The 19,830-nt window shown below is 44.8% G+C and overlaps 1 protein-coding gene across 1 annotated transcript; it reads left to right on the top strand.

Annotated features, from left to right (window-relative positions):
• Positions 1-538: 538 nt before the first annotated feature.
• LOC115565397 (uncharacterized) lies at positions 539-18,829 on the top strand. The gene is made up of 7 exons (XM_089264100.1): positions 539-723; positions 1,540-1,715; positions 4,836-7,974; positions 8,047-8,134; positions 11,832-11,913; positions 12,384-12,728; positions 14,938-18,829. The coding sequence occupies exons 3-7, from the start codon at positions 5,382-5,384 to the stop codon at positions 16,231-16,233; spliced, it is 4,404 nt and encodes a 1,467-aa protein (XP_089120226.1). The 5' UTR covers positions 539-723; positions 1,540-1,715; positions 4,836-5,381; the 3' UTR covers positions 16,234-18,829.
• Positions 18,830-19,830: the final 1,001 nt, after the last annotated feature.

A 19,830-nucleotide genomic window follows, 5' to 3' on the forward strand; every position in this document is an offset into this window, starting at 1 on the left:
TTTGACGGCTTTTAGGCTTGATGCTTTATACAGCAGAGCTTGCACAGCTTTGCTTAAGCTTTTCGTTTAGCTCAAATGAAAGCGCAACTCAGTTGAAAGTTCTGCGAGCTTTTCACCACGACAGCAGCTTACGAAACTCTACAGCAAGAGTGAAGCGTGTAGACTGGAAGGGGATTGATTTGTGCACAAACTAAAGCGCCGAGCGTTGCCAGACTGTTCAGAGTTTCAAACAAGCAGGCAAATTGAAAACATTTTATACATAAACTAAATAAATGGAAGTAAAGAAAATTAAAAAAAAAAAAACAATAATCAAAATGAGTTGAACTTTTATTGAGCGATTGCTCTTTTGCTTGCAGGCAAATGTGAGTTCTGGCATCGCAGCCTTAGTCGATGGCAGTGGCCAGCGTCTGGTCACACTGCGCCTAGCGGAGACAGCAACCAGTCAGCCTGTGCGCAGCTGCCGAACGATGCTTCGCTGTCGACGTCCAACGTCGCCGTCAACAGCTGTGCATCGGCGAAGGCGGCGAATCGCTCGGCCAGTCGTCCTTTTAGACCAAAGGATGCGATGCGATTTGCGCAGTTTGCGTGCGGTTTTCGGAGCTAAAGGACGCAGCAGCGGCAACGCCAACGGATAAGCCAAGCGCCAACGAATCATACTAGCAAAAAAAAATAGAAAGAAAGAAAAGAAAAACAGAAAAAACAAAAACAACAACAACAACAGCCGTGAGATAAAACTCCTCAACCACAGCACCACCAGCCCGCACTTACCTACCCCACCTCAACCCATTCCACTCCATTCCGTTATTTATTTATTTTATTTTATTTATTTATTTTTGCTTTAAGCAAACAAAATGAAGCTACAAAAATAAATAATAGAAAACTTTTTGAAATAGTCAAAATAAATAAATTTCAAATAAATTGAAAATTTAATAAATAATGAAAGAGCCTTAAGGGAAATTTATAAAAATTTGCAAAAAATGCGAATTTAGAAACAGAAATTAAATTTTGAAATTCAAATAATTATTGTGTATGGAATTTTTAAAGAAAGTGCTTCTAAAAATATTCAACTAGTACTTTGAAATAATTCAGAAAAAAATTGAAAATTAAATTAATTGCATTTTAAATATAATTTGACTAATTTGAAAAAGGTAAAAATGGTTTAAATAACATTTTAAAATATATGAAAATATTAAATATTTTATATTTAGAAAGTTTAAAAACATTTACAAAAATAAATTAATAAAAATAAATATAAAAAATAATTTTGAGAAATTTCCAAAACTTTTATAAGGATAATATAATTTTTAAAAAAAATTTTATACAGTATTTTTTTATTATTTTTTTTATTATTTTAAATTTTGTTGTTTCGCGCGCGCATATTTTGTTGCTGCTGTAGCCGCTGCTGCTGCTGCTGCTGCTGCAGCAATTGTTGGCGTTGCGCGTGCTTGTGTTGCCCGCCGGGCGTGTCGCGTGTTGCAGCTGGCCAAAAGCCAGCGCCGAGCCAGTTTTCACACCAGCAATTACTCATTTTTGTTCCAGTGCTAAGCAAAACAATTGTGAACTGAGTGTGCGAAGGCTGCGCAAGGACCCTTGGATTACCTTGCGGGGCCCAAAACGAAAATAGACATAGAGGCAGTTGAAGAAGAAGAAGAAGAAGAAGCAGAGGAAGTAGAATAACATCAACAGCAGCAGCAGCAGCAACATCTTTTTGGCCGGTAAGTAAAACACACTTCATCTTCATCTTCATCTTCATCTTATCAAATAAACATCAAGAACATTTCCCATTGTTGTTGTTATTGTTGTTGTTGTTGTTGCTTTGCAGTTGATTTTGCGGTTGTGTAAATGGACAAACTGCATAGCCATTTGCCAGGGCGTTTGGGTTCAAGGGAGGGGTGGGCAGAGGGATGGGGGCAGGGAGCCAACCGCAACCTTTTGCTTGAGGTTTCGCCCGATGGCCGGGGCCAAGGGTTGCGGCTTGAAATCGAATCATTTGGCAGGCTTTATATTTAATTTGCATCGCATTTTCGGGTTTACAGCCAAAGACAGAAAGCAATAAAAACGTGCCCCACTTGCCCCACTGGCCCCACTTGTCGCACAGCGAAACGAGAAAATTGGGAAATTCGTATTTCTATGGCATATTTTGTTTTCATTTTCAATTTCTATCCCTATCTCCCCCTCTCCCGGGTCTAAACAAATAACTTCACACACACACACACACACACTCGAGCAGCATCTCGCATTTCATCTCTCGCTCAGTTTTTTCTTGCTGTGAAAATGTGAATTTCCCCTGCTGGCCCCATTCAAAATTATTGTCTCTCGCCCAGCGACACACGTAAATCAAAAGTTCTCATCGGCTCTCAACGGCTTCACTTTAACATTTCGACAATGCTGAGCATTTATTTAACTGTATTTTATTTAATTTTTCTTTGATGAAACAAGTTTCTGGAATTGAATTTTCCTGCTGTGCCTTAAAGAGTGCTGCGCGACTGTCTAGACTGGCGTTCCTTTGGCTAGTTTTCAATTCATGGAAATGTGCCGTAAATTGTTTTTGATTTTATTAAGAGCCAACCCTTGCCCGCCCCCTCCCACTCACCCCCCTGTGGCCTTGTCTCTCGCTTGAGCGTGCAGCTGGAACAGCAGCAAAGGGCCGTCACAAAGGAAAACAGACTTTCGCATAATTGCTATGACAACTAATCTCAATTTTCGCATTTCGCATTTCGCATCTCTTTAGGGGCTCTCAATCAGAAATCCTCAAGTTGCTTTAGTGCACTCCTCCGTTGCCATCGAGAATTGTCGCACTTGCGCGACTAAAGCATTAAAATCTGAATGGGCATTTCAGTATTTAGGGTCCATTTAGGGCTTAAACGGTAAAAGTCTCCTTTTATGGGGGGCGTTCCGAGTTACGTTAGCCGTGGGCAAAGTTTCAAACATCAAAGTTGGATGAAAAGTGAAGGAGGATAAAAATGCTGATAATAAATTTAGTAAAACGAAAATAAAATAATAATAATAATAAAATTGATATACAAATAAAAAAAAAGAAAATTGTATAGCATAATAAAAATAAAATGGTTTAAAATATTATAGAAAATTATTTATTTATTTATTGTTATCAAGAATTAATTCTAAATAACAATTTGTTAAGCCAGAGCGACAAAGGCCTTCAGGCAATTATAGAAAATTTGGCATTTGATAAGAGAAAAACTGAGAAGCTCTAACAAATAAAATAATAATAATAACAATAATAGTAATAATAATAATAATAATAATAATAATAATAATAATAATAATAATAATAATAATAATAATAATAATAATAATAATAATAATAATAATAATAATAATAATAATAATAATAATAATAATAGTAATAATAATAATAATAATAATAATAATATAATAATAATAATAATAATAATAATAATAATAATAATAATAATAATAATAATAATAATAATAATAATGATAATAATAATAATTTTAATAATAATAATAATAATAATAAAAATAATAAAATTCTTGTATAATATAATCAAAATAAAATAGCTTAAAAATACTATAGAAAAAATAATAAAGTCTCTATAACAGAGGGCGATATCTATTTAAGGTATATAGAAAACATCATGATATACGCACAGAGTAGAGTATAGTCCGAGTTGAGCTAGTTTTCAGGGCTACAAGCTTAGTCTTAAATAGCTTTCAGCTGGCAATAATCATAATAAATTTTATTTTATAAAAAAAAATTTTTGTATAATATAATAAAAATAAAACTTCTTACAAATATTATAAAAAAATTCTCATTTGCTAAGAGAAAAACTGAGGCGTTATAAAAAAGTCTATATAAAAGAAAGACAATATCTATCTAAGGTATATAGAAAACATCACAATATATAGATAGAGTGTAGTTCGAGTTGAGCGCGTTTTCTGGGCTACAAGCGCAGCTTTGAATAGCTTTCAGCTAGAGTAATACGCTTAGAAAGATTTCAGTAAGAAAGGCAAGGGTTAGACTAGACTCTTATCAAGAGATAAGATAAGAAAGGGTTAACTAATTTTTTTATATTTTATTTTTATTTAGTTTTTTGTACAAATTCTTAACAAGATTACTTGACTATCTTTACATTTAGTGGCAGCTTAATCTAGTTCCACATTAGGAAACTAATAACTGAAAATCGAATATCTATACTGAGACTACATATTTGCGATTCACTACACTGAGAGTAGATTATTAATGATATTGTGAGACTAGCTACATGGGAGATCTATACATATATGTAGGTGATAGATAGACTTGGCGAATTGCGAGCGAAAAGGTTTTGTGGAGGGCGCAACTCGATTTAAGGGCTTTATTTATGGTCGTTATTTTAACTTCGCTTTGTGCTCCACACTCGACTTTGGTTCGTCTACATCTGCTTTGGCTGCTTTTCATAGCATACTTTGGCGCGCCGTTGCATTACTTTTTATTGCATTGCCAGCAACTGCAGCAGCAGCAGCAGCATCAGCAGCAACAGCAGCAACTCTCTTGTTGTTGCAGCATATTTCGTTATTTTAAATTTCATTTCCACTCAAGCAGAACTCATTCGAGGCGCACAGCAAAGGCGAGAACAGAGAAAATAAAATAAAATAGCAAAAGTAAAAAAGAGAAAAGAAAGCAAAGAAAAGGAAAAAAAGGAGAAAGGAGAACTCGAAGCAGGAGGCGAAACGCGCCGCGTTAAGTGCTAAAAGCAGCAGACCATTTTTTATTTCATGCCTTTATTTCCCTACACACACATATATATACATATATATACACATATATATACATATTTTATTTGTATCTTGAAATTTGTGTGCCAACAAAGAGAACGACGCCCGCCGGCAACAGCAGCAACAGCAGCAACCGCAGCAGTTGTAGCCGAGTCCAAGGAAAAGCCGCGGCGCTGTAGCCGCAGAAAATGGCCGCAGCAGCAACAACAACAACAGCAGCAGCAGCAATAAGTGCCACAGCAACCACTCAAGCAAGAGCAACTGCAACAGCATATTGAGCGAATGAATGAAAGCGGCGACAGCTGCGACGGCTGCGCGGACTGCTGAAGATGTTGATGAAGATGAAGACGAAGATGCCGAGCAGCCTGAAGTGCAACACGACAATGCCAAGTGCCAACAGCAACAGCAACAGCAACAGCAACAGTAAAGGAGGAAATTAAGTGCCAAAGGCAACAGCAACAGCAACAGTTGCAGCGAAATCAAAACTAAATTTACATAAGAAAACAAGAAAGCACAAGCCAAGCACAAAGCATAATCAAAATAACAGCAACAGCAACAACAACAGCAACAGCAGCAACAGCAGCAGCAACAGCAGCAGCAACAGCAGCAACAGGAGCAACAGCAGCAGCAGCAACCGCAACATGGCAGTTGCTGCACGTAGCTGCAGTGGGCGTGGCCAGGCAGCTATCGCCCTGTGGTTAATATTGCTGCTGGTCGGCGACAGCAGCAATGGCCAGGCGCAAGCAGCAACAATTGCCGCCACAGCAAGTGCAACAACAACAGCCACACAACATTTGAAGTTTGGTGTTGCCGGCGATACGCCCACACTGACTGCAACGACAAAGCATGAGCAACAGCAGCGTCAGCACAGCAGCAACACCACAGCAACTACAGCAGCAACAACAGCAGCAACAGCAACAGTTGCTAATGCAAGCAGCCAGTCAATAACCACCACAACACCAACAACAACAACGGAACAGCTGACACAGTCGGTGGACGCGGTGGTGCGGCTGCTGGACCTGGAAGTGACAGCCGCACCACCAATTGGCAGCGGACACGATGGACTCAAGCTGACTAAGAAGAAGCAGCTGCAGCAGCAACACTTTGCCACAGCAGCAACAACCACCAGCAAACTGGAAATAGACACTACTGACGCACCCAGCACCATCAGCACCACCAGCACCACCAGCACCACTCCAGATAGCAGCACAAAGCCCGAGCTGCTGCCCGTGCCCAACGGCTATTTGGGACCCATTTTTATGGGCGAGAAAACGTTTAGTGTGGCGCACCCACTGAAGAAGCCACTGGCGCCCAACCACCAGGAGCCGGCACCGCATGACGACACCATCGAGCAGCAGCTGCGCGAGGGGCGCATCGTGGAGATCCTGGCGCCCACAGCTCTGCTCGAATCGAACGTTGAGAGCAGTTCGCAGCGACCGGCAACCACCACTAGCAGTACCACCACCAGCAGCAGCAGCAGCAGCAGCACCACCCTGCCGGCTGCACCACACACGCAGTCAGTAATGTCAACAACCGTATTTCAGGTGCCGGAGCCGCAGAGCAGCACCACCCGTCTGCCCATGGCAGCGGCTGAGATAACGGTGGCCGGCTCAGCGGTGCTGGCGGCACCACCGCGCACCGAATCCAAAATATCCGACATACAAATCGAGGTCTACGACTCGACGGTCGACTCGATCGTGGCCTCGACGAATTTCCGCGACTCGCAGGGCTACTACCCGAAGCCGCTGGAGCGGTGGCCGGTGGCCGGCACCACCAAGCCGCCCAGCTCGCCCATGGCCCAGGAGCGCTTCACCCAGTACGTCATCGATCGCGCCGATGTCTCCACCCAGCCGGCCGCCGGCATGGGCCAGGCTGTCCTGGGCGTGGCCGGCGTGGGCGGCGTGGGCAAACCCGAGCCGGCTGCCATCGAGATCCACATCAATGTGTCGGAGGCCTTCGGCAACGAGAGCGAGGATCTGGAGTTCTCCTACCGCCAGCCGGCGGCCGGCGACGCGAAGGCGAGCAAGCCCAACGATGAGATCCTCGTTGTGGAGATCATCGACAACAGCACCGAGAATATATCGAGCGCCAGTGCGGAGCACTTGAATCTCAGTTCGATGTTCAGCTATCCGTACCACTCGGACGCACCGCCGCCGGCAGTGCGCCCGCCGCAGGATGCGGCCGACGAGCTGTTCATGGCCGACACGAAGGGCGGCGATCGGGCTGGCCTGCCGAGGCCACCGCCACCGCCACCGCCGCCGCCGCCGCCGCTGCCGCGCAAGCCGAGCATCGACCGGGACTCTGACACCATCTTCTATATATCGAACACGGAGGTCAAGGTGGGCGAGTCCCTGCCCACGGCCAGCTCCAGCAGCGAGCAGCAGCAGCAGCGCAAGCTCCAGTTCGAGAATCAGTTCTTCCCCGCCAGCTACAGGCAGGATCCGTCGCAGTTGCAGTCGCAGTCGCAGTCGCCGTCGCAGTCGGAGCGCAGCTCTGCAGTCACAGCCCGCTATGAGGAGGACATAATACTCTCGCCGCAGCATCACACGGCCGACGCACTGAAGATTCTGCGCAGTCCCAGCTCCAGCTCGGACGGCGCACCGCCGCTGGACGTGACCTATGTGGGTGAGTCGGTGATTGAGGTGGAGCAGCAGTCGGTGCCGCCACTGGTTCCCGCCAGCTCCCAGCAGCCGGACATAATCATACAGCCGGCGGTGTTGCCCGACCTGGCCATCGGAGTGCCCGTGATTGGGGAGCTGCCGCCGCAGATCGAGCTGAAGGAGATCGACTATATGCCGGGCGAGCTGATCGGGCAGGGGCGCAGCATCTATGAGAACGACATCGAGAGCAACGGGCTGGGCCTGTCCAGCGATCCGGATGTCATTGAGAGCTCCATTCAGTATGGCGGCGATCTGATCGATGACGGTGCTGGCGGCGGCTTCGACGGCGTCGAGGGCTCCTACCCATTCGAGAGTCCCGCCCACCGGCTGCAGCAGCAGGACGCAGAGCAGGCGCAGCACGGCCTCAGCCACCAGTCGATCAATCACGGCTTCAGTCACCTGCATCGCGAGGAGCTGCCTATGGCGGAGCTGCTCAACGCCACGCTCCAGCTGCACAACGAGAGCGCCAAGGGCAGCAAGTCGGGCGCGGCCTCGGCCATGGCGCCGCTGCTGCACGGCGAGCGCATGGGCAATGCCACAGCTCTCTCCGAGGATCCGCTGGCCAACTACGATGGTGAGCAGAGCCGACTCAAACAGCTGCAAGCTGCAAACTAATCGGCATTGCTCTTCCTCTTCTTCTTTCCAGGCTTCCTGAATCTGTTTGCCGTCTCGATGGGGCTCATCATAGTGGTTCTGCCCGCCGGACTGCTGACGTCCATGTATTGCGCCGTGCGGTAAGTAAATGCTTCTATATGCTGTGCATGAATGTGCAGGAGCTTAAGCTCAGCCGAAGCAGCTCGTAAGTCAATGTCAGCTTTTCGAGGGATCCCCTGGATTTCTCGGGCATTGCTCAGCTGCAATGTGCATGAAACTCGAAAATAATTGCGATTGCTCAATGAAGCAGACAGAAGGGATGGCTAGCCGTGTGGGGAGGGGGGAGAGGTAGGGGGTAGGGGCAGGGTTTTTCTATATTGAAAGCCAAATGGTGGCAATTGCTGCAATAAGCACGCGCGGCAAAGCAGGACGAAACTACCTACTAATCCGACGCCCTGTTTATTACACACAGAATAGGTGAGAAGCAGGAGGAGGAGGAGAAGAGGGGAAGGGAGGAGGCGACGTAGCACAGAGAACAAGCCAGCTGCAGTTGCTTTCAACGTGCCAAAAGGGCTACCTGGAGCAGCAGCAGGAGTAGTAGCAGCAGGAGCAGGAGTAACAGAGGCAGCAGCAGGAGTAGCAGGAGTAGCAGCAGCGCCAGCAGCAACATGTCACATGCACACACACGTGGGCTTGCATGCTCTGCTTAGGAATAAGCATAATACACATGGGAGTTGACTTGGCTTGGGTGGGCGTGGGGGCGTGGCAAATCGCATTTATCAGCTTCATTCTGGCATTTTATTTCTCGCAGCAAATCTGTGACTTAGCCAGAACTTGGGTGTGACGCAATGTCAGCACGCAACATCCTTTCAGGCGAGACCGAGTCGCTGCCCCAGCCCCTGCCCCCGGCCCAGCCCCTGCCACTGCCCGCGCACAGCCTCCTGCGATACACATAAATCTCGAGCATGCCACGTAAATGGGAATTTGTTGCCGTTGCTTTTTATATGCGGGCACTAAATGCCAAACAAAATGAAGGCCATGCGTGGCGGCTGGCAGGAGAAACAGAAGCCGAGGCAGAGGCAGAGGCAGGAACAGGAAGTGTGGAGCTGAGGTGGGTGGCAGGGGCGGGGCGTCAAGATGAAAGCTGCACCGAAAATCTAAATTCGCCACAAATCAACGGCGGGCGTCGACAGACAGCGCCGGAAGCGGAAGTTGCCCCCGCCCCCGCCTCCTGCCCCCCTCAACAAGCATAGACAGAGAGAGAGAGAGCGAGAGCGAGAGGGAGACAAGTGAAGATGATGAAGATGGCAAGTGGCATTGAAGCTAACAAGGCGACGGCAATGGAGGCAGCGGCGCCTCTCGCCTTGTTGCAGGCCCCAAAGCAAACGCATAAAACGTCAAAATGGCAACCGCAAACCAGTTGCCAGTTGCCAGTTGCCAGTTGCCAGTTGCCACAAAAAGGTGCCACACGAGATGAAAGTCGACAAATGCGCAACGGAAATAAATTTTTGCCAGGCTTTTTTTCTGCTTTTCTTTTTCCTTTCTCCCGCCACACAGGGTATACCGTATACCCTATACGGGCCTGATTAGGCACATGAAAGCTGTGCATAGATCAATCTTGCAGCTGAAAGGTGATATGTTGGGCTGCATAGCTGAACAACAATTTGTTATCGATATCTTTTCGAATATCTCCATATCTCTTATCCGCTCAGTTAAGAACTCTAAGGAGATGTCGATAATAAACTCTTCTGCAGATATGCAGCCTTAACTTTCCCCCAAAGTGCCTCAACTCGTTTGCTGGGAGAATGAGCTGCTCCCAGCAAACGAGTTGAGGCACTTTGGGGGAAAGTTAAGGCTGCATATCTGCAGAAGAGTTTATTATCGACATATCGCCATCTCTCTCTCTCTCTCTCTCTCTCTCTCTCTAATACCTCAACTCAAAAACTCTTAGAGCTAAAGAATTTAGATTTGGCTCATCTCGTTTTTCCATCAAAGTAATTGAAGCAGTTGAGGGAAATCTACAGGAGCTTATATGAAGAACAGTTTATTATAGATATTTATTACTCTCTATCTCTCTCTCCCTTTATCTGTTATACTTTAACTGAAGAGCTCTTAGAGCTAGATGCATACAGTTTGTTATAGACATCGCTTACTCTCAATCTATCTCTCTCTCTCTCTCTCTCTCTCTCTCTCTCTCTCTCTCACTATCTCTCTTATTCCTCAACTTGACAACCCTTAGAGCTAGAGACCTTAGCCAGATGAACCAAGTCACATAATTCTCTCAGTAAAAAAGCTGAAGCACTTGGAAAGAGTCTAAAGGTGCCACACATTGTAGGGCAGGGTATGCGCTAGTCGGGTAGCTATTCTGAAGCATTCATCCTTTTTCCAAGCTGCTAACGGTGGTCACACACCGGGGCAAGGGAGCTGAAGCACTCATGTGTTTGGTTGAAAAAGGAAATTGCACAATAAACTGTCGAGACGAGAAATTAGTTGTGCGTGAGTGTGCGTGTGCGTGCATGAGTGTGCGTGCGTTCTGCGCGACAATTTGTACAAATGTTTGCCGGCAAAAATAAGACGAAAACCGAAAAAAAGAAACGCATTAAAAACGAGAGTAAAATGCGAAGGTCTTTCCAAGTATGCCAAGGGTTGAGGAATGCCTGAGAGGGACGCAAGGGCGCAGCGTGGCTGAAATGGGAGAGTAGGTGAAAGGGGGGCCGGGGCACGCAGATTGGGAATGTAAACAACAATTTCTATCACTCATATGCAGCACACCTTTAGCTGCGCTTGTTTATCATGCATTTCGCAAAGCACTTAGCCCTGGAGAGTGAGTCATAAGCTCGTTTTTCCTGTCAGCACTTCTCTTGGGCAGATGGGCAGCACTTAAGTGGGTTGTCATAGCTGTCGTGGATACCAATAAACTGTTGTAAATTAGGAAGCTTCAAACAGTTTGTAAAAAAATCCTTGCACATTCCTTAGCGCAAACAGTTCGTGTTGAGTGCTGCATCGGGGCTGTTGTTGTTTTTTACAACTAATGGGCATTACTTTTTGTTGTTTTTTTGTTTTTTTTTGTACTGTGTGTACTCGGATATTTTTTTTATGCATATGGTAATCTCGCTTGAAAGGTTTCCTGAGTGGCGGGTTTTTTTTTTGTTGAGTATTAATCTTTGCTACGTGTTTCTTCATGCGTTCTCTTGTAAAGGTTTCATGGCGGATGGGCAGCACCTCATGGCTCAAATGGGTAATCAACAGTTTTGCGTTTACTTTATAAAAGGCCTTTATATACGCATCATCTGTTAGAGCTGCTGTGGAAAGTACAAGCAGAGAAATAGAGTTATACTCTGTCCAGAGTTTTATACCCTTCAATGGGCAGCACTGTTAAGTGGGAGTTAGGCTAGCCCTACTGTTATCAATTTATGTGAATTTACTTATTCTCTCCCCCTCTCTCTCTCCCCATCTGCTATAGAAATTCTAGAGCTTATTTGTAGCTCAGTTCATTTTAGTAAATGGGCAGCACTGTTCATCGAATATTATGTTTAAGCAGCGATATATGATATGTCATGCCAAAAGCCACAACTCTTATGCTTATCTTAAACAGCTGGACCACACTTTCTGTCTCGCTCTTTCAGCAAATTGGCAGCACTGATGCAAACCCTTCTGATTGCCACACAAAGCAGGCAACAAATTTTGCTGCACATTCTATATGCATAACATTTTACTTACTTATCTTTATATCTGACTCATATTAACTTTCTCTTTCTCTCTCTCTCTCTCTTTCTCTCTCTATTTCTCTATCCCTGTTGTCTTTGTGTGTGTGTGTTGTCTTTTCTTCTTTCACAGTTATTTGCTAAACAAGAATGCGAATTCAAGTGCCGCTGGCGATGACAGCGAGCAGGGCCACGGCCAGGACTCTAAGCATGAGGTAAGTGCCCAACAAGCTAAAGTTGATGATGACGATGATGATGATGATGATGATGATGAAGCAGCTTAACAAGCTATAGTTCACAATGATGACGACGATGGTGATGATGAAGGCGCAACAGCGAACAGATGACAAAGTGCTTGATGAACGAAGCCGCGCTATGAACAACTTCCCCCTTTTTGCAATTCGAAGGCAAATGTTGGCAACTTTTGGCTGCATGGCAGCGCCACGCCCACCGCCCATTCAGAGTGAAAAACCTTTAAACAATGGCAAAAATGTTGCGTAAATTTGTGAACATTTCCACAAACGTAATTGAAATGCATTCAAATAGCTGCGGCAACTCGCAAAACTAATTCAAGTTTGGCTTCTCCATTCTGTTCAGCTGTGTGTGTGTGTGAGTGTGTGTGTGTGTGTGTGTGTGTACATTGAAAGATAGAAATAAAAGCGCTGTACACTCTGTTACATTGCAGTCGTCGTCGTCGTCGTCGTCCTCGTCGGTCGCCTCCTTCGCGTCGCCCACATCGCAGCCGAGCAGTCAACAGGCAGCTGCCGCAAAGGCGATGCCAAATCGAAACTCGAATCCGGAACTGAATCTCAAGCCGAATGCATCGCTCATTCGTTCCATGTCGCTGGCGCTGACCAGCGGGGTGCAGTGCATTGAGTTTCAATTCGAGACGAGCCCCGATATTCGGACGCCCCCGCCTACGGGCGGTGCCACGCCCACAATCTCTGGCACCGCCTTCACGTTCAGCGGTTCCGTCACAAAGATGACGCTCAAAGATAATCATCTAATCGTTGTCACCGAAGAGCGACATGTAAGTTCAACTGTGAGCAGCTTGAGCAGCTGTTAGCTAACACCTGTTACTTAACAGCTGTTAAGCCGCTCAACTGCTTGTCTTGTCTAGCCTGTTGTCGTCTCTTTTACGCGCACCATGCCATACGACTGGCGAAGGATACACACTGGCTCACAACAGGAGTTGTTCACGCTGTGAACTAGTTCTTGCGCAACTATAGAGTAACTCTTTTAGCTATTTTAGGATATAACGGTTGAATCAGTGTTGGATTCATTTTCATTTAAGAGGCAAACGCAAGCAGTTCTTAAGAACTGGAGCTAGTTCTCATGAAAGTTCAAATGAACTATCATTTCTACTTAGACTTTCAATGAAATCTTGTGTAACGTACGAATTTACAAGTTCTTCTTGATTTTGATATATTGAACTAGTTCATTTTTTCGTCATTTCATTTAAATTTCTACCGAACTAGTTCATTGGTCTAAACGAAAGTACTAAGTTTTTAAAAACATATATTTCAGATAACGAATGTTTTTAATTTTCCTTACTCTCACGCAGTTCATATGAACTAGCTCATACGCTTAGCTGTTCAGCTAGTTCCGCGACTCTTTCTGTGAATTTAGTGTGCATCTTTAGAGCCACATTTACTCTATGAATATCTTTGTTGTCTCTGTCTTTCTTCCTCTTTCTCCTTCATTACGTATGTCATTGTCTGCGTCCTTGTCGTAGTATTGAATGCTCGATTGATTGATTGATTGGTTGATATGGTCAATGTTGTTGTTTTTGTTGTTGATGTTGTCGATGTTGTACTGTTGCTATTGCCTGCCTGAACATGTCTAAATGTTGTACTTTAGCTGGTAACTAGTTATAGTTGTCTGTCTCTTTCGCTCTTAGTATATACACACTACACCTGTCTCTTTCGTCCCCTTGTATCGACCCATAGCTGTCTCCTACTCTCCTTCTCTCTCTCTCACTTCCAGTTCTGTTAATTATAATCTCCTTCAGCTAATTCTTTGCCGTCGCCTTGGAGTGAGACAGAGACAGCTGCATTCCGTATAGGAAGAGCTGTCCTTCTCCCTGTCATCCGATGCATGAGCACCCTCACATCATTAGCTGATTGTGGGGCTAACCAACAGCTAGCTCTTGTCTCATCAATCAACACTTGAGTGGAGCTGAAACTGGACATCAGTCAAGATGCTCTTCATTGAGTGCGAAAGAGACAGCTCTATCACTCTATCACTGGCATTAAAAAGTGTGCCAAGTGTGTGTGTGTGTGTGTGTGCTTACCCCTGTTCAATGTAAAAGCTTAAGCTTTTCATGTCACTCACCCCCCTCTCGCCCCATCGGCCTGACTGTGATCGATCCTGAGCAACTGCAGCTGATGCATCTGTTGGGAAATCCTTTGGCTGACATCGTTTATATAAACCTGTCCCTATACCTCCCTAGCTTGTTTGTTTGGCATACCCTGTACCCACATGATAATCGATTGAAGGGTATTTTGAATGAGGGGCTAGTTGGTTAGTGTTTCTAGAGGTATTTCCATTGGTGTTATTTGATATGTAGTAGAATCAAGTTTTCTTCTAGAATCTTAACAGCTCAGTTCACAAATTAAGATTCCTTTACAGGATATATTGAGTCTAATAGTCATAATAGCATATTTGAAATCAAAGCTATATCAAGTCAGTTTCATCAACTCGAATTCGCAAACGCTTCCCATTCTTATAGGGTATTTGCTAGTCGAGCAGCCACTTAGAGTCACTCCTCCGCTTGCTGTCCTGTCGTCCTTTGGGTTTCTTTGGCTGCAGTCGAGTGCCAGTTATTTGTCTGGCGACCCAGCTCAGTCACACCTGCGTGAAAGCATTCCCTCTCTCTCACACTCTCACTCACTGTCTCTCTTACACCCTGTGCTCTCCCTCCCCCCTCTCTCACTCTATCTCTCTGTCTGTCTCGTTCTATGCCAGGTGTAAATTTGTCATAGGGCAAAGCATATGCAAATGCAATTTTCGGCACTTTCCGCTTGGCAGCCACTCGATTCGTCTCCTGGCCACTGCTGTCAAGCATTTAGCACTCCCTCCACCTTCAGCTCGAGCACTTCTGCTCCTCCCACTTCTCGCTCACTCACACTGTGTCTGTGTCCGTTGCAAGTGTCGTCCAACTGTTGGCGCTCCTTTGCTGATTTCTCGCTATTTTCTCTCTCTCCCTCTCTCTCTCTCTCTCTCTTTCGCCACTTCAGGACATTTCGCGCAACGCTCGCGAGACGAAGATGCACACGGACAAGGACGGCGTCTTTGTGGTGGAGGTGGCACGCGGCATTGACTCGAAGCAGCCGCCGGATAGCCCCGCCGCTGGCGTAGACATCACGGAGCTGCCCTTCGATACCAGCAACAAGCTGTCGGCGCTGGAGGAGCGCAGCCTGCCGCCCAGCCACGAACAGGTCCAGATCCATGCACCACCCAGCGATTTTGCCAATCAGCCAGCTGCAGTCGGCGTGGGCGCGGCTGCGGGCCTGCAGCTCATCGAGGAGGAGCAGCTGCTGCCGGATGAGGAGCATGACACTGACCGCCAGCAGCCCATACAGTCCCAAACGGGCCTCTCCCAGTCTGACCTGAGCTCCACCTCCTCGAGCGACTCGAACAAGCGCTACTCCTATGGCAACCAGGAGCTCTATGTCATCGAGCAGCCTGGCTATGCCAATGACTCGCCCATGGTGCTCATGTCTCAGCTGGAAAGTGGAGCTGCCAATGCATCGGAACGCATGCCGGAGCAGCAGGAGCCACAGCAGCAGCAGGAACAGCAGGAGCAGCGGGAGCAGCAGGAGCAGCAAGAGCAACAGAAGCAGCAGGAACAGAAGGAGCAGCAGATGCCACAGGAGCAGCAAGAACAGCAGGAGCAACAGGAAGAGCAGGAGCAGCCGGTGCCAGCACCCGCTGCCTTTGGAAATGATAACGAAACAGTGGCTGAGCAGGTAACTGTGAATGTGGAGGAGGCTAAGGAGCAGCAGGCCAAGGAGGAACCAGAGAACAATTATGACAGCTTGATGAGCCTGCCGGCGCCGCCCTCAACCGAGGAGATTAAGGAGTTCAATGATTTTACACTGATGGAATCGAATCAATTGGATTCATTGCCGCCACCACCGCCACCGCTCAGCGAGCCAGCCATTGGGAATGGACACCAGCACGACGAGGACGCGGAGCAGGAGGAGCAAGAAGAGCAAGAGGAGCAGCAACAGAAGGAGCTAGAGGAACAACTGGCTAAGGAGCAGGAGCTGGAGCAGGAGCAGGAGCAGGAGCTGGAGCAGGAGCAGGAGCCGAAGCAGCAGCTGAAGCTAGCCAATGGCAAAATTTGCGCACCACCAAACACCGCTGAGCACACCAATGGAACTGGCACCGGACAGGAGCAGCCATCGACATTGACGCCGCCAGCCTCGCCCCCCGCCTCCCCCAGCGCTGCGACATTGTGCGCTGGGAGCCTCGCGAATGGCATACACGCGGTGCCGCAGCCCATGGTCGTCGATGTGAATGGCAGTTAAGAACAAGAAGAAGAAGGAGCGGTCAAAAATATAATGAAGAAGAGGAAGCAGTGGAAGAAGGTATGCTATGCAAGAGTACTCAATATATACTAATATCTAAGCTATTTAGAAACTCGATCAACGTGGTGTTGTTATACTTTTTTTTTTGCAAGCGGTGGGTGAGTCTCCTCCAGCCACCCACACACACACACACACACACACATACTACACACGTGTGTGTCGAATGGTTAGGCTAGACTAAGCGTTAGGCAGCATAAAATAATCCAAAAGCAAAAAAAAAAACTAAATTTATTAAAATAAAAAAAAAAATTAAAAAAAAAAACAAAAATAATGCTAAAAGAATTTCAATTTTTCCACTTAACTGTTTGTTGATTTTTCAAATATTGATAGTAAAAACAAAAGGAAAGAGCAAACATAAGAAGAAGCTAAAAATAATATGTAAGAACAATTCAAATGCGATTAATGTTACAAATAAAACATAATTAATTGTTTGTCTATTTGCGGCTACAGCTATTTCAATGTCTATCTACAAATAACTAACAAATAAGCCAAACACCGAAACCAAATAATATAACACCCCCTCGCTCCCCCATGACCGCCAAACAGAAACAATGATATACAAAATACCCCCAACAAAACACAATTAGAAATTGCATAAATAATACGTTTCCATTGTTTGCACACAAATTGTTCAGCTATCTATTGATTGCGCAAGCCAATATCGAGCCAAATTACCGAATGAACTGTGCTTTTGCAAGTCCTTTTTAGCGAAATATGACAGTCCCTAACAATGCCAACCACTGGCCGAGGGAGCTCAGCATTTGCCACAGATAGAGCTATGAAATTTGATATGCGGGCCTATTGGTAGCTCAATCAAGCCCTAAATGTACCCAGTGAACTCAGCTTCTACACGACGCAGAGCTATGCATTTTGGTATGCGCACTACGCTCACCATTAACTCTTTAGATGCAGCAGCGCTGCTATAGAGCTCTATGATTTCTGCCACTGCAGTGGCACTGACCCAGTAAACTCAGCTTCTATCAGCCGCAGAGCTGTGAGTTTTGGTATGCACACCAAGCCCGATCGTAGCTTCATGAGTGCAACAGCTCTACCAATAATCACTATTAGTGCTACTGAAAGCAACAGCACACTCGCATTCGGTATGCTATCAATGGTTTACATTAAGATATTACTTCAATTCAATATGCACTTGGCATAGATAGACACAAACAGGTGTGAAGATGCGTGCAGCGCGTATCTATCAGTCTCGTACTCCGATATTTATGGACATTTATTTTCAATTTTCTTTGTGAAACGTAATCAAATGTGCCGAAATTTATATAGAACAAGACAAGAAAAAACACAATTTACAATAACAATTTATACAATATATAAGAACTTTACTTATACAAAATACGGTGCGCGAGCAAAACTTGTGTACTCTTTGAACCACTAGCGATTAGCTAATAGTTTTCTTTTTGGTAAAATAAAAACAAACTACAAACAAGAAAAATAAAATACAAAGCAAAACAAAACAAAGGACTTCAGATTCAGAACAAAGCATGAACTATATACTTATGTATGGGTGTACTATGTATAACTAAGATAAACAATTGAATACTCCGAAAAAGAAACGTAATTTAAAGAACTCAACGTAAACAATTATACAATACAACCAAAAGAAAAGAAAAGAAAACAAAAATAACTCTCAAAATAAATAGACGTAAAACAATTTATTACGAAAAAAAGAAAACAACTCAATATTATAGAAAAGAAGAAGAGAAAGCAGAAATATTCTAGAGCTAACGGATAAATGATAAATAAATCAAAGAAAATTATAAAAAGTAAGAGAAATACGTGCACTGCAAGTGGTACGTGTTAGTGTGGTTTTTTTTTACAAGTAGAGAATTATATGTATATGCAATACCCAAAGGATATAGCAAGTTATATAGATCGGTTCCGATCGGTTCCACAAACGAACGAGCGAACGAAAGTTTTTTAAGTTTTTTGTTATCTCTCGATTGTTTTCAATTGTTTTATTGACAATTCGCGGTTTTAAGGAGCAGGCACAGCATAAAAAGATTATAATAATTAATACAAATATATAAAACTGATTAAATGATATATGACATATACTTAAATAATCCCAAATAGAGTTAATATATGGGCAAGTGCCGAAATCCTTTTTTTTTCAATGAGAAAATGCCAAAAATGAAAAGAAAATGAAAAATGGAGAAGAAAAAAAAAAAACAGAATAAGTAAATGTGATTGTTATTTAACTTAAGTTATGCATTAAATTGATAATTGATATGAATGTGTATGTGTGTGTAAGGTATGCCAAAATACATATATGTATGTATACTCTATATAGACATATATAGACATATATATATATGTATAGCCCCAGTTAGCCAAAAGATTGACTCGATTGAGCGCAGAGCATGGAACAGTAAAAGCTGAACAGATCAAACGGTAACTACTTAAGGCTATAATCTGACCTAGTATATGTATATAAAGCCCAAGTTATATATATGTATACTAGGATTTACCAGCGATTGGAATAATGAATAAACTGAAATTCAAGATATTAAGATAACCAGTTTTCTTTATTCTCTATGTGGATTTCCTTACAGAGCTGCGTTGGTAAGTACTTTGGATGAATCTATGGAGTCTATGAGAGAGTACGAACTCAGATATATGAAAGATACACACAATGTAGCCAAATGCAGACCACAATGATGTCAGGAATGAGAACAAATATATAACAATAATATAACAATAATATTATCAATAACAATTTGTTAAATATTCGAGTAAATTTGAATTATTTTAATGCGGTTTTCATATTTCTGTGGCCTTGTTCGTTAATTGGAAAATCGACATTGTTTTCATCTTGAGCCTTCTGTCATGCTCTCAGACAGCCTCTCTCATCCCCTCTCTCCCTCTCTCTGTCTGTCGGTTAACATATCTTAATTTGATGAAATTTTCAGCTCAATTTGCTCAGCGGCCAACTTTGCCTTTGACTTTTGGGCTCTGGCCAGCCTGGACTGCAGTGGGTCAGTTTGTATGCTTCTTGCATACCAATGCAGGCCACACACACACACACACACAACACATGAATTGGTACACATCCTTGGGGGCTCTGCTTGGCCGCAACATGTGTCGAGCATGTCAACGTCGAGTGCCAATGCACCACTTGCTCCAATTGCTGTTGCAGCCAACCGACCCAGCCCCCCCGTTGACTCAGTGTGCCACGCCTCCTTATCTTGGGGGGACCAACAACATTCGATCGGGCGTTGGTATCAATAAAATTAACAAGCCCTTAACAGCCCACTTAAGCGGCTTGGCCCGCGCGCTTTAAGGCCCATAAAGCGGGCCCAGCTCGAATATAGATAGAGCCAGACGGGGAGGGAGGGGGCAGGCAGTGTGGTGAGGCGACAGCAAAGGGTGTTGGTAGCCTATAAACAGCGAATGTGAAGCAGCAGCAGCAGCACAGCTGGGAATCCCGCCAGCGGCGTGGGTGGAGCTTCGCCAGTGGGGCATGGCCGTGCGGCCAGTGTGGCAAGTTGTCTGTAAAACGCTGCAGTTTAGTTGCAC

This window comes from Drosophila navojoa, chromosome X (genome assembly GCF_054131105.1).
Source record: "Drosophila navojoa isolate 15081-1374.11 chromosome X, UAZ_NAV_1.0, whole genome shotgun sequence".
NCBI classification, from domain to species: domain Eukaryota; kingdom Metazoa; phylum Arthropoda; class Insecta; order Diptera; family Drosophilidae; genus Drosophila; species Drosophila navojoa.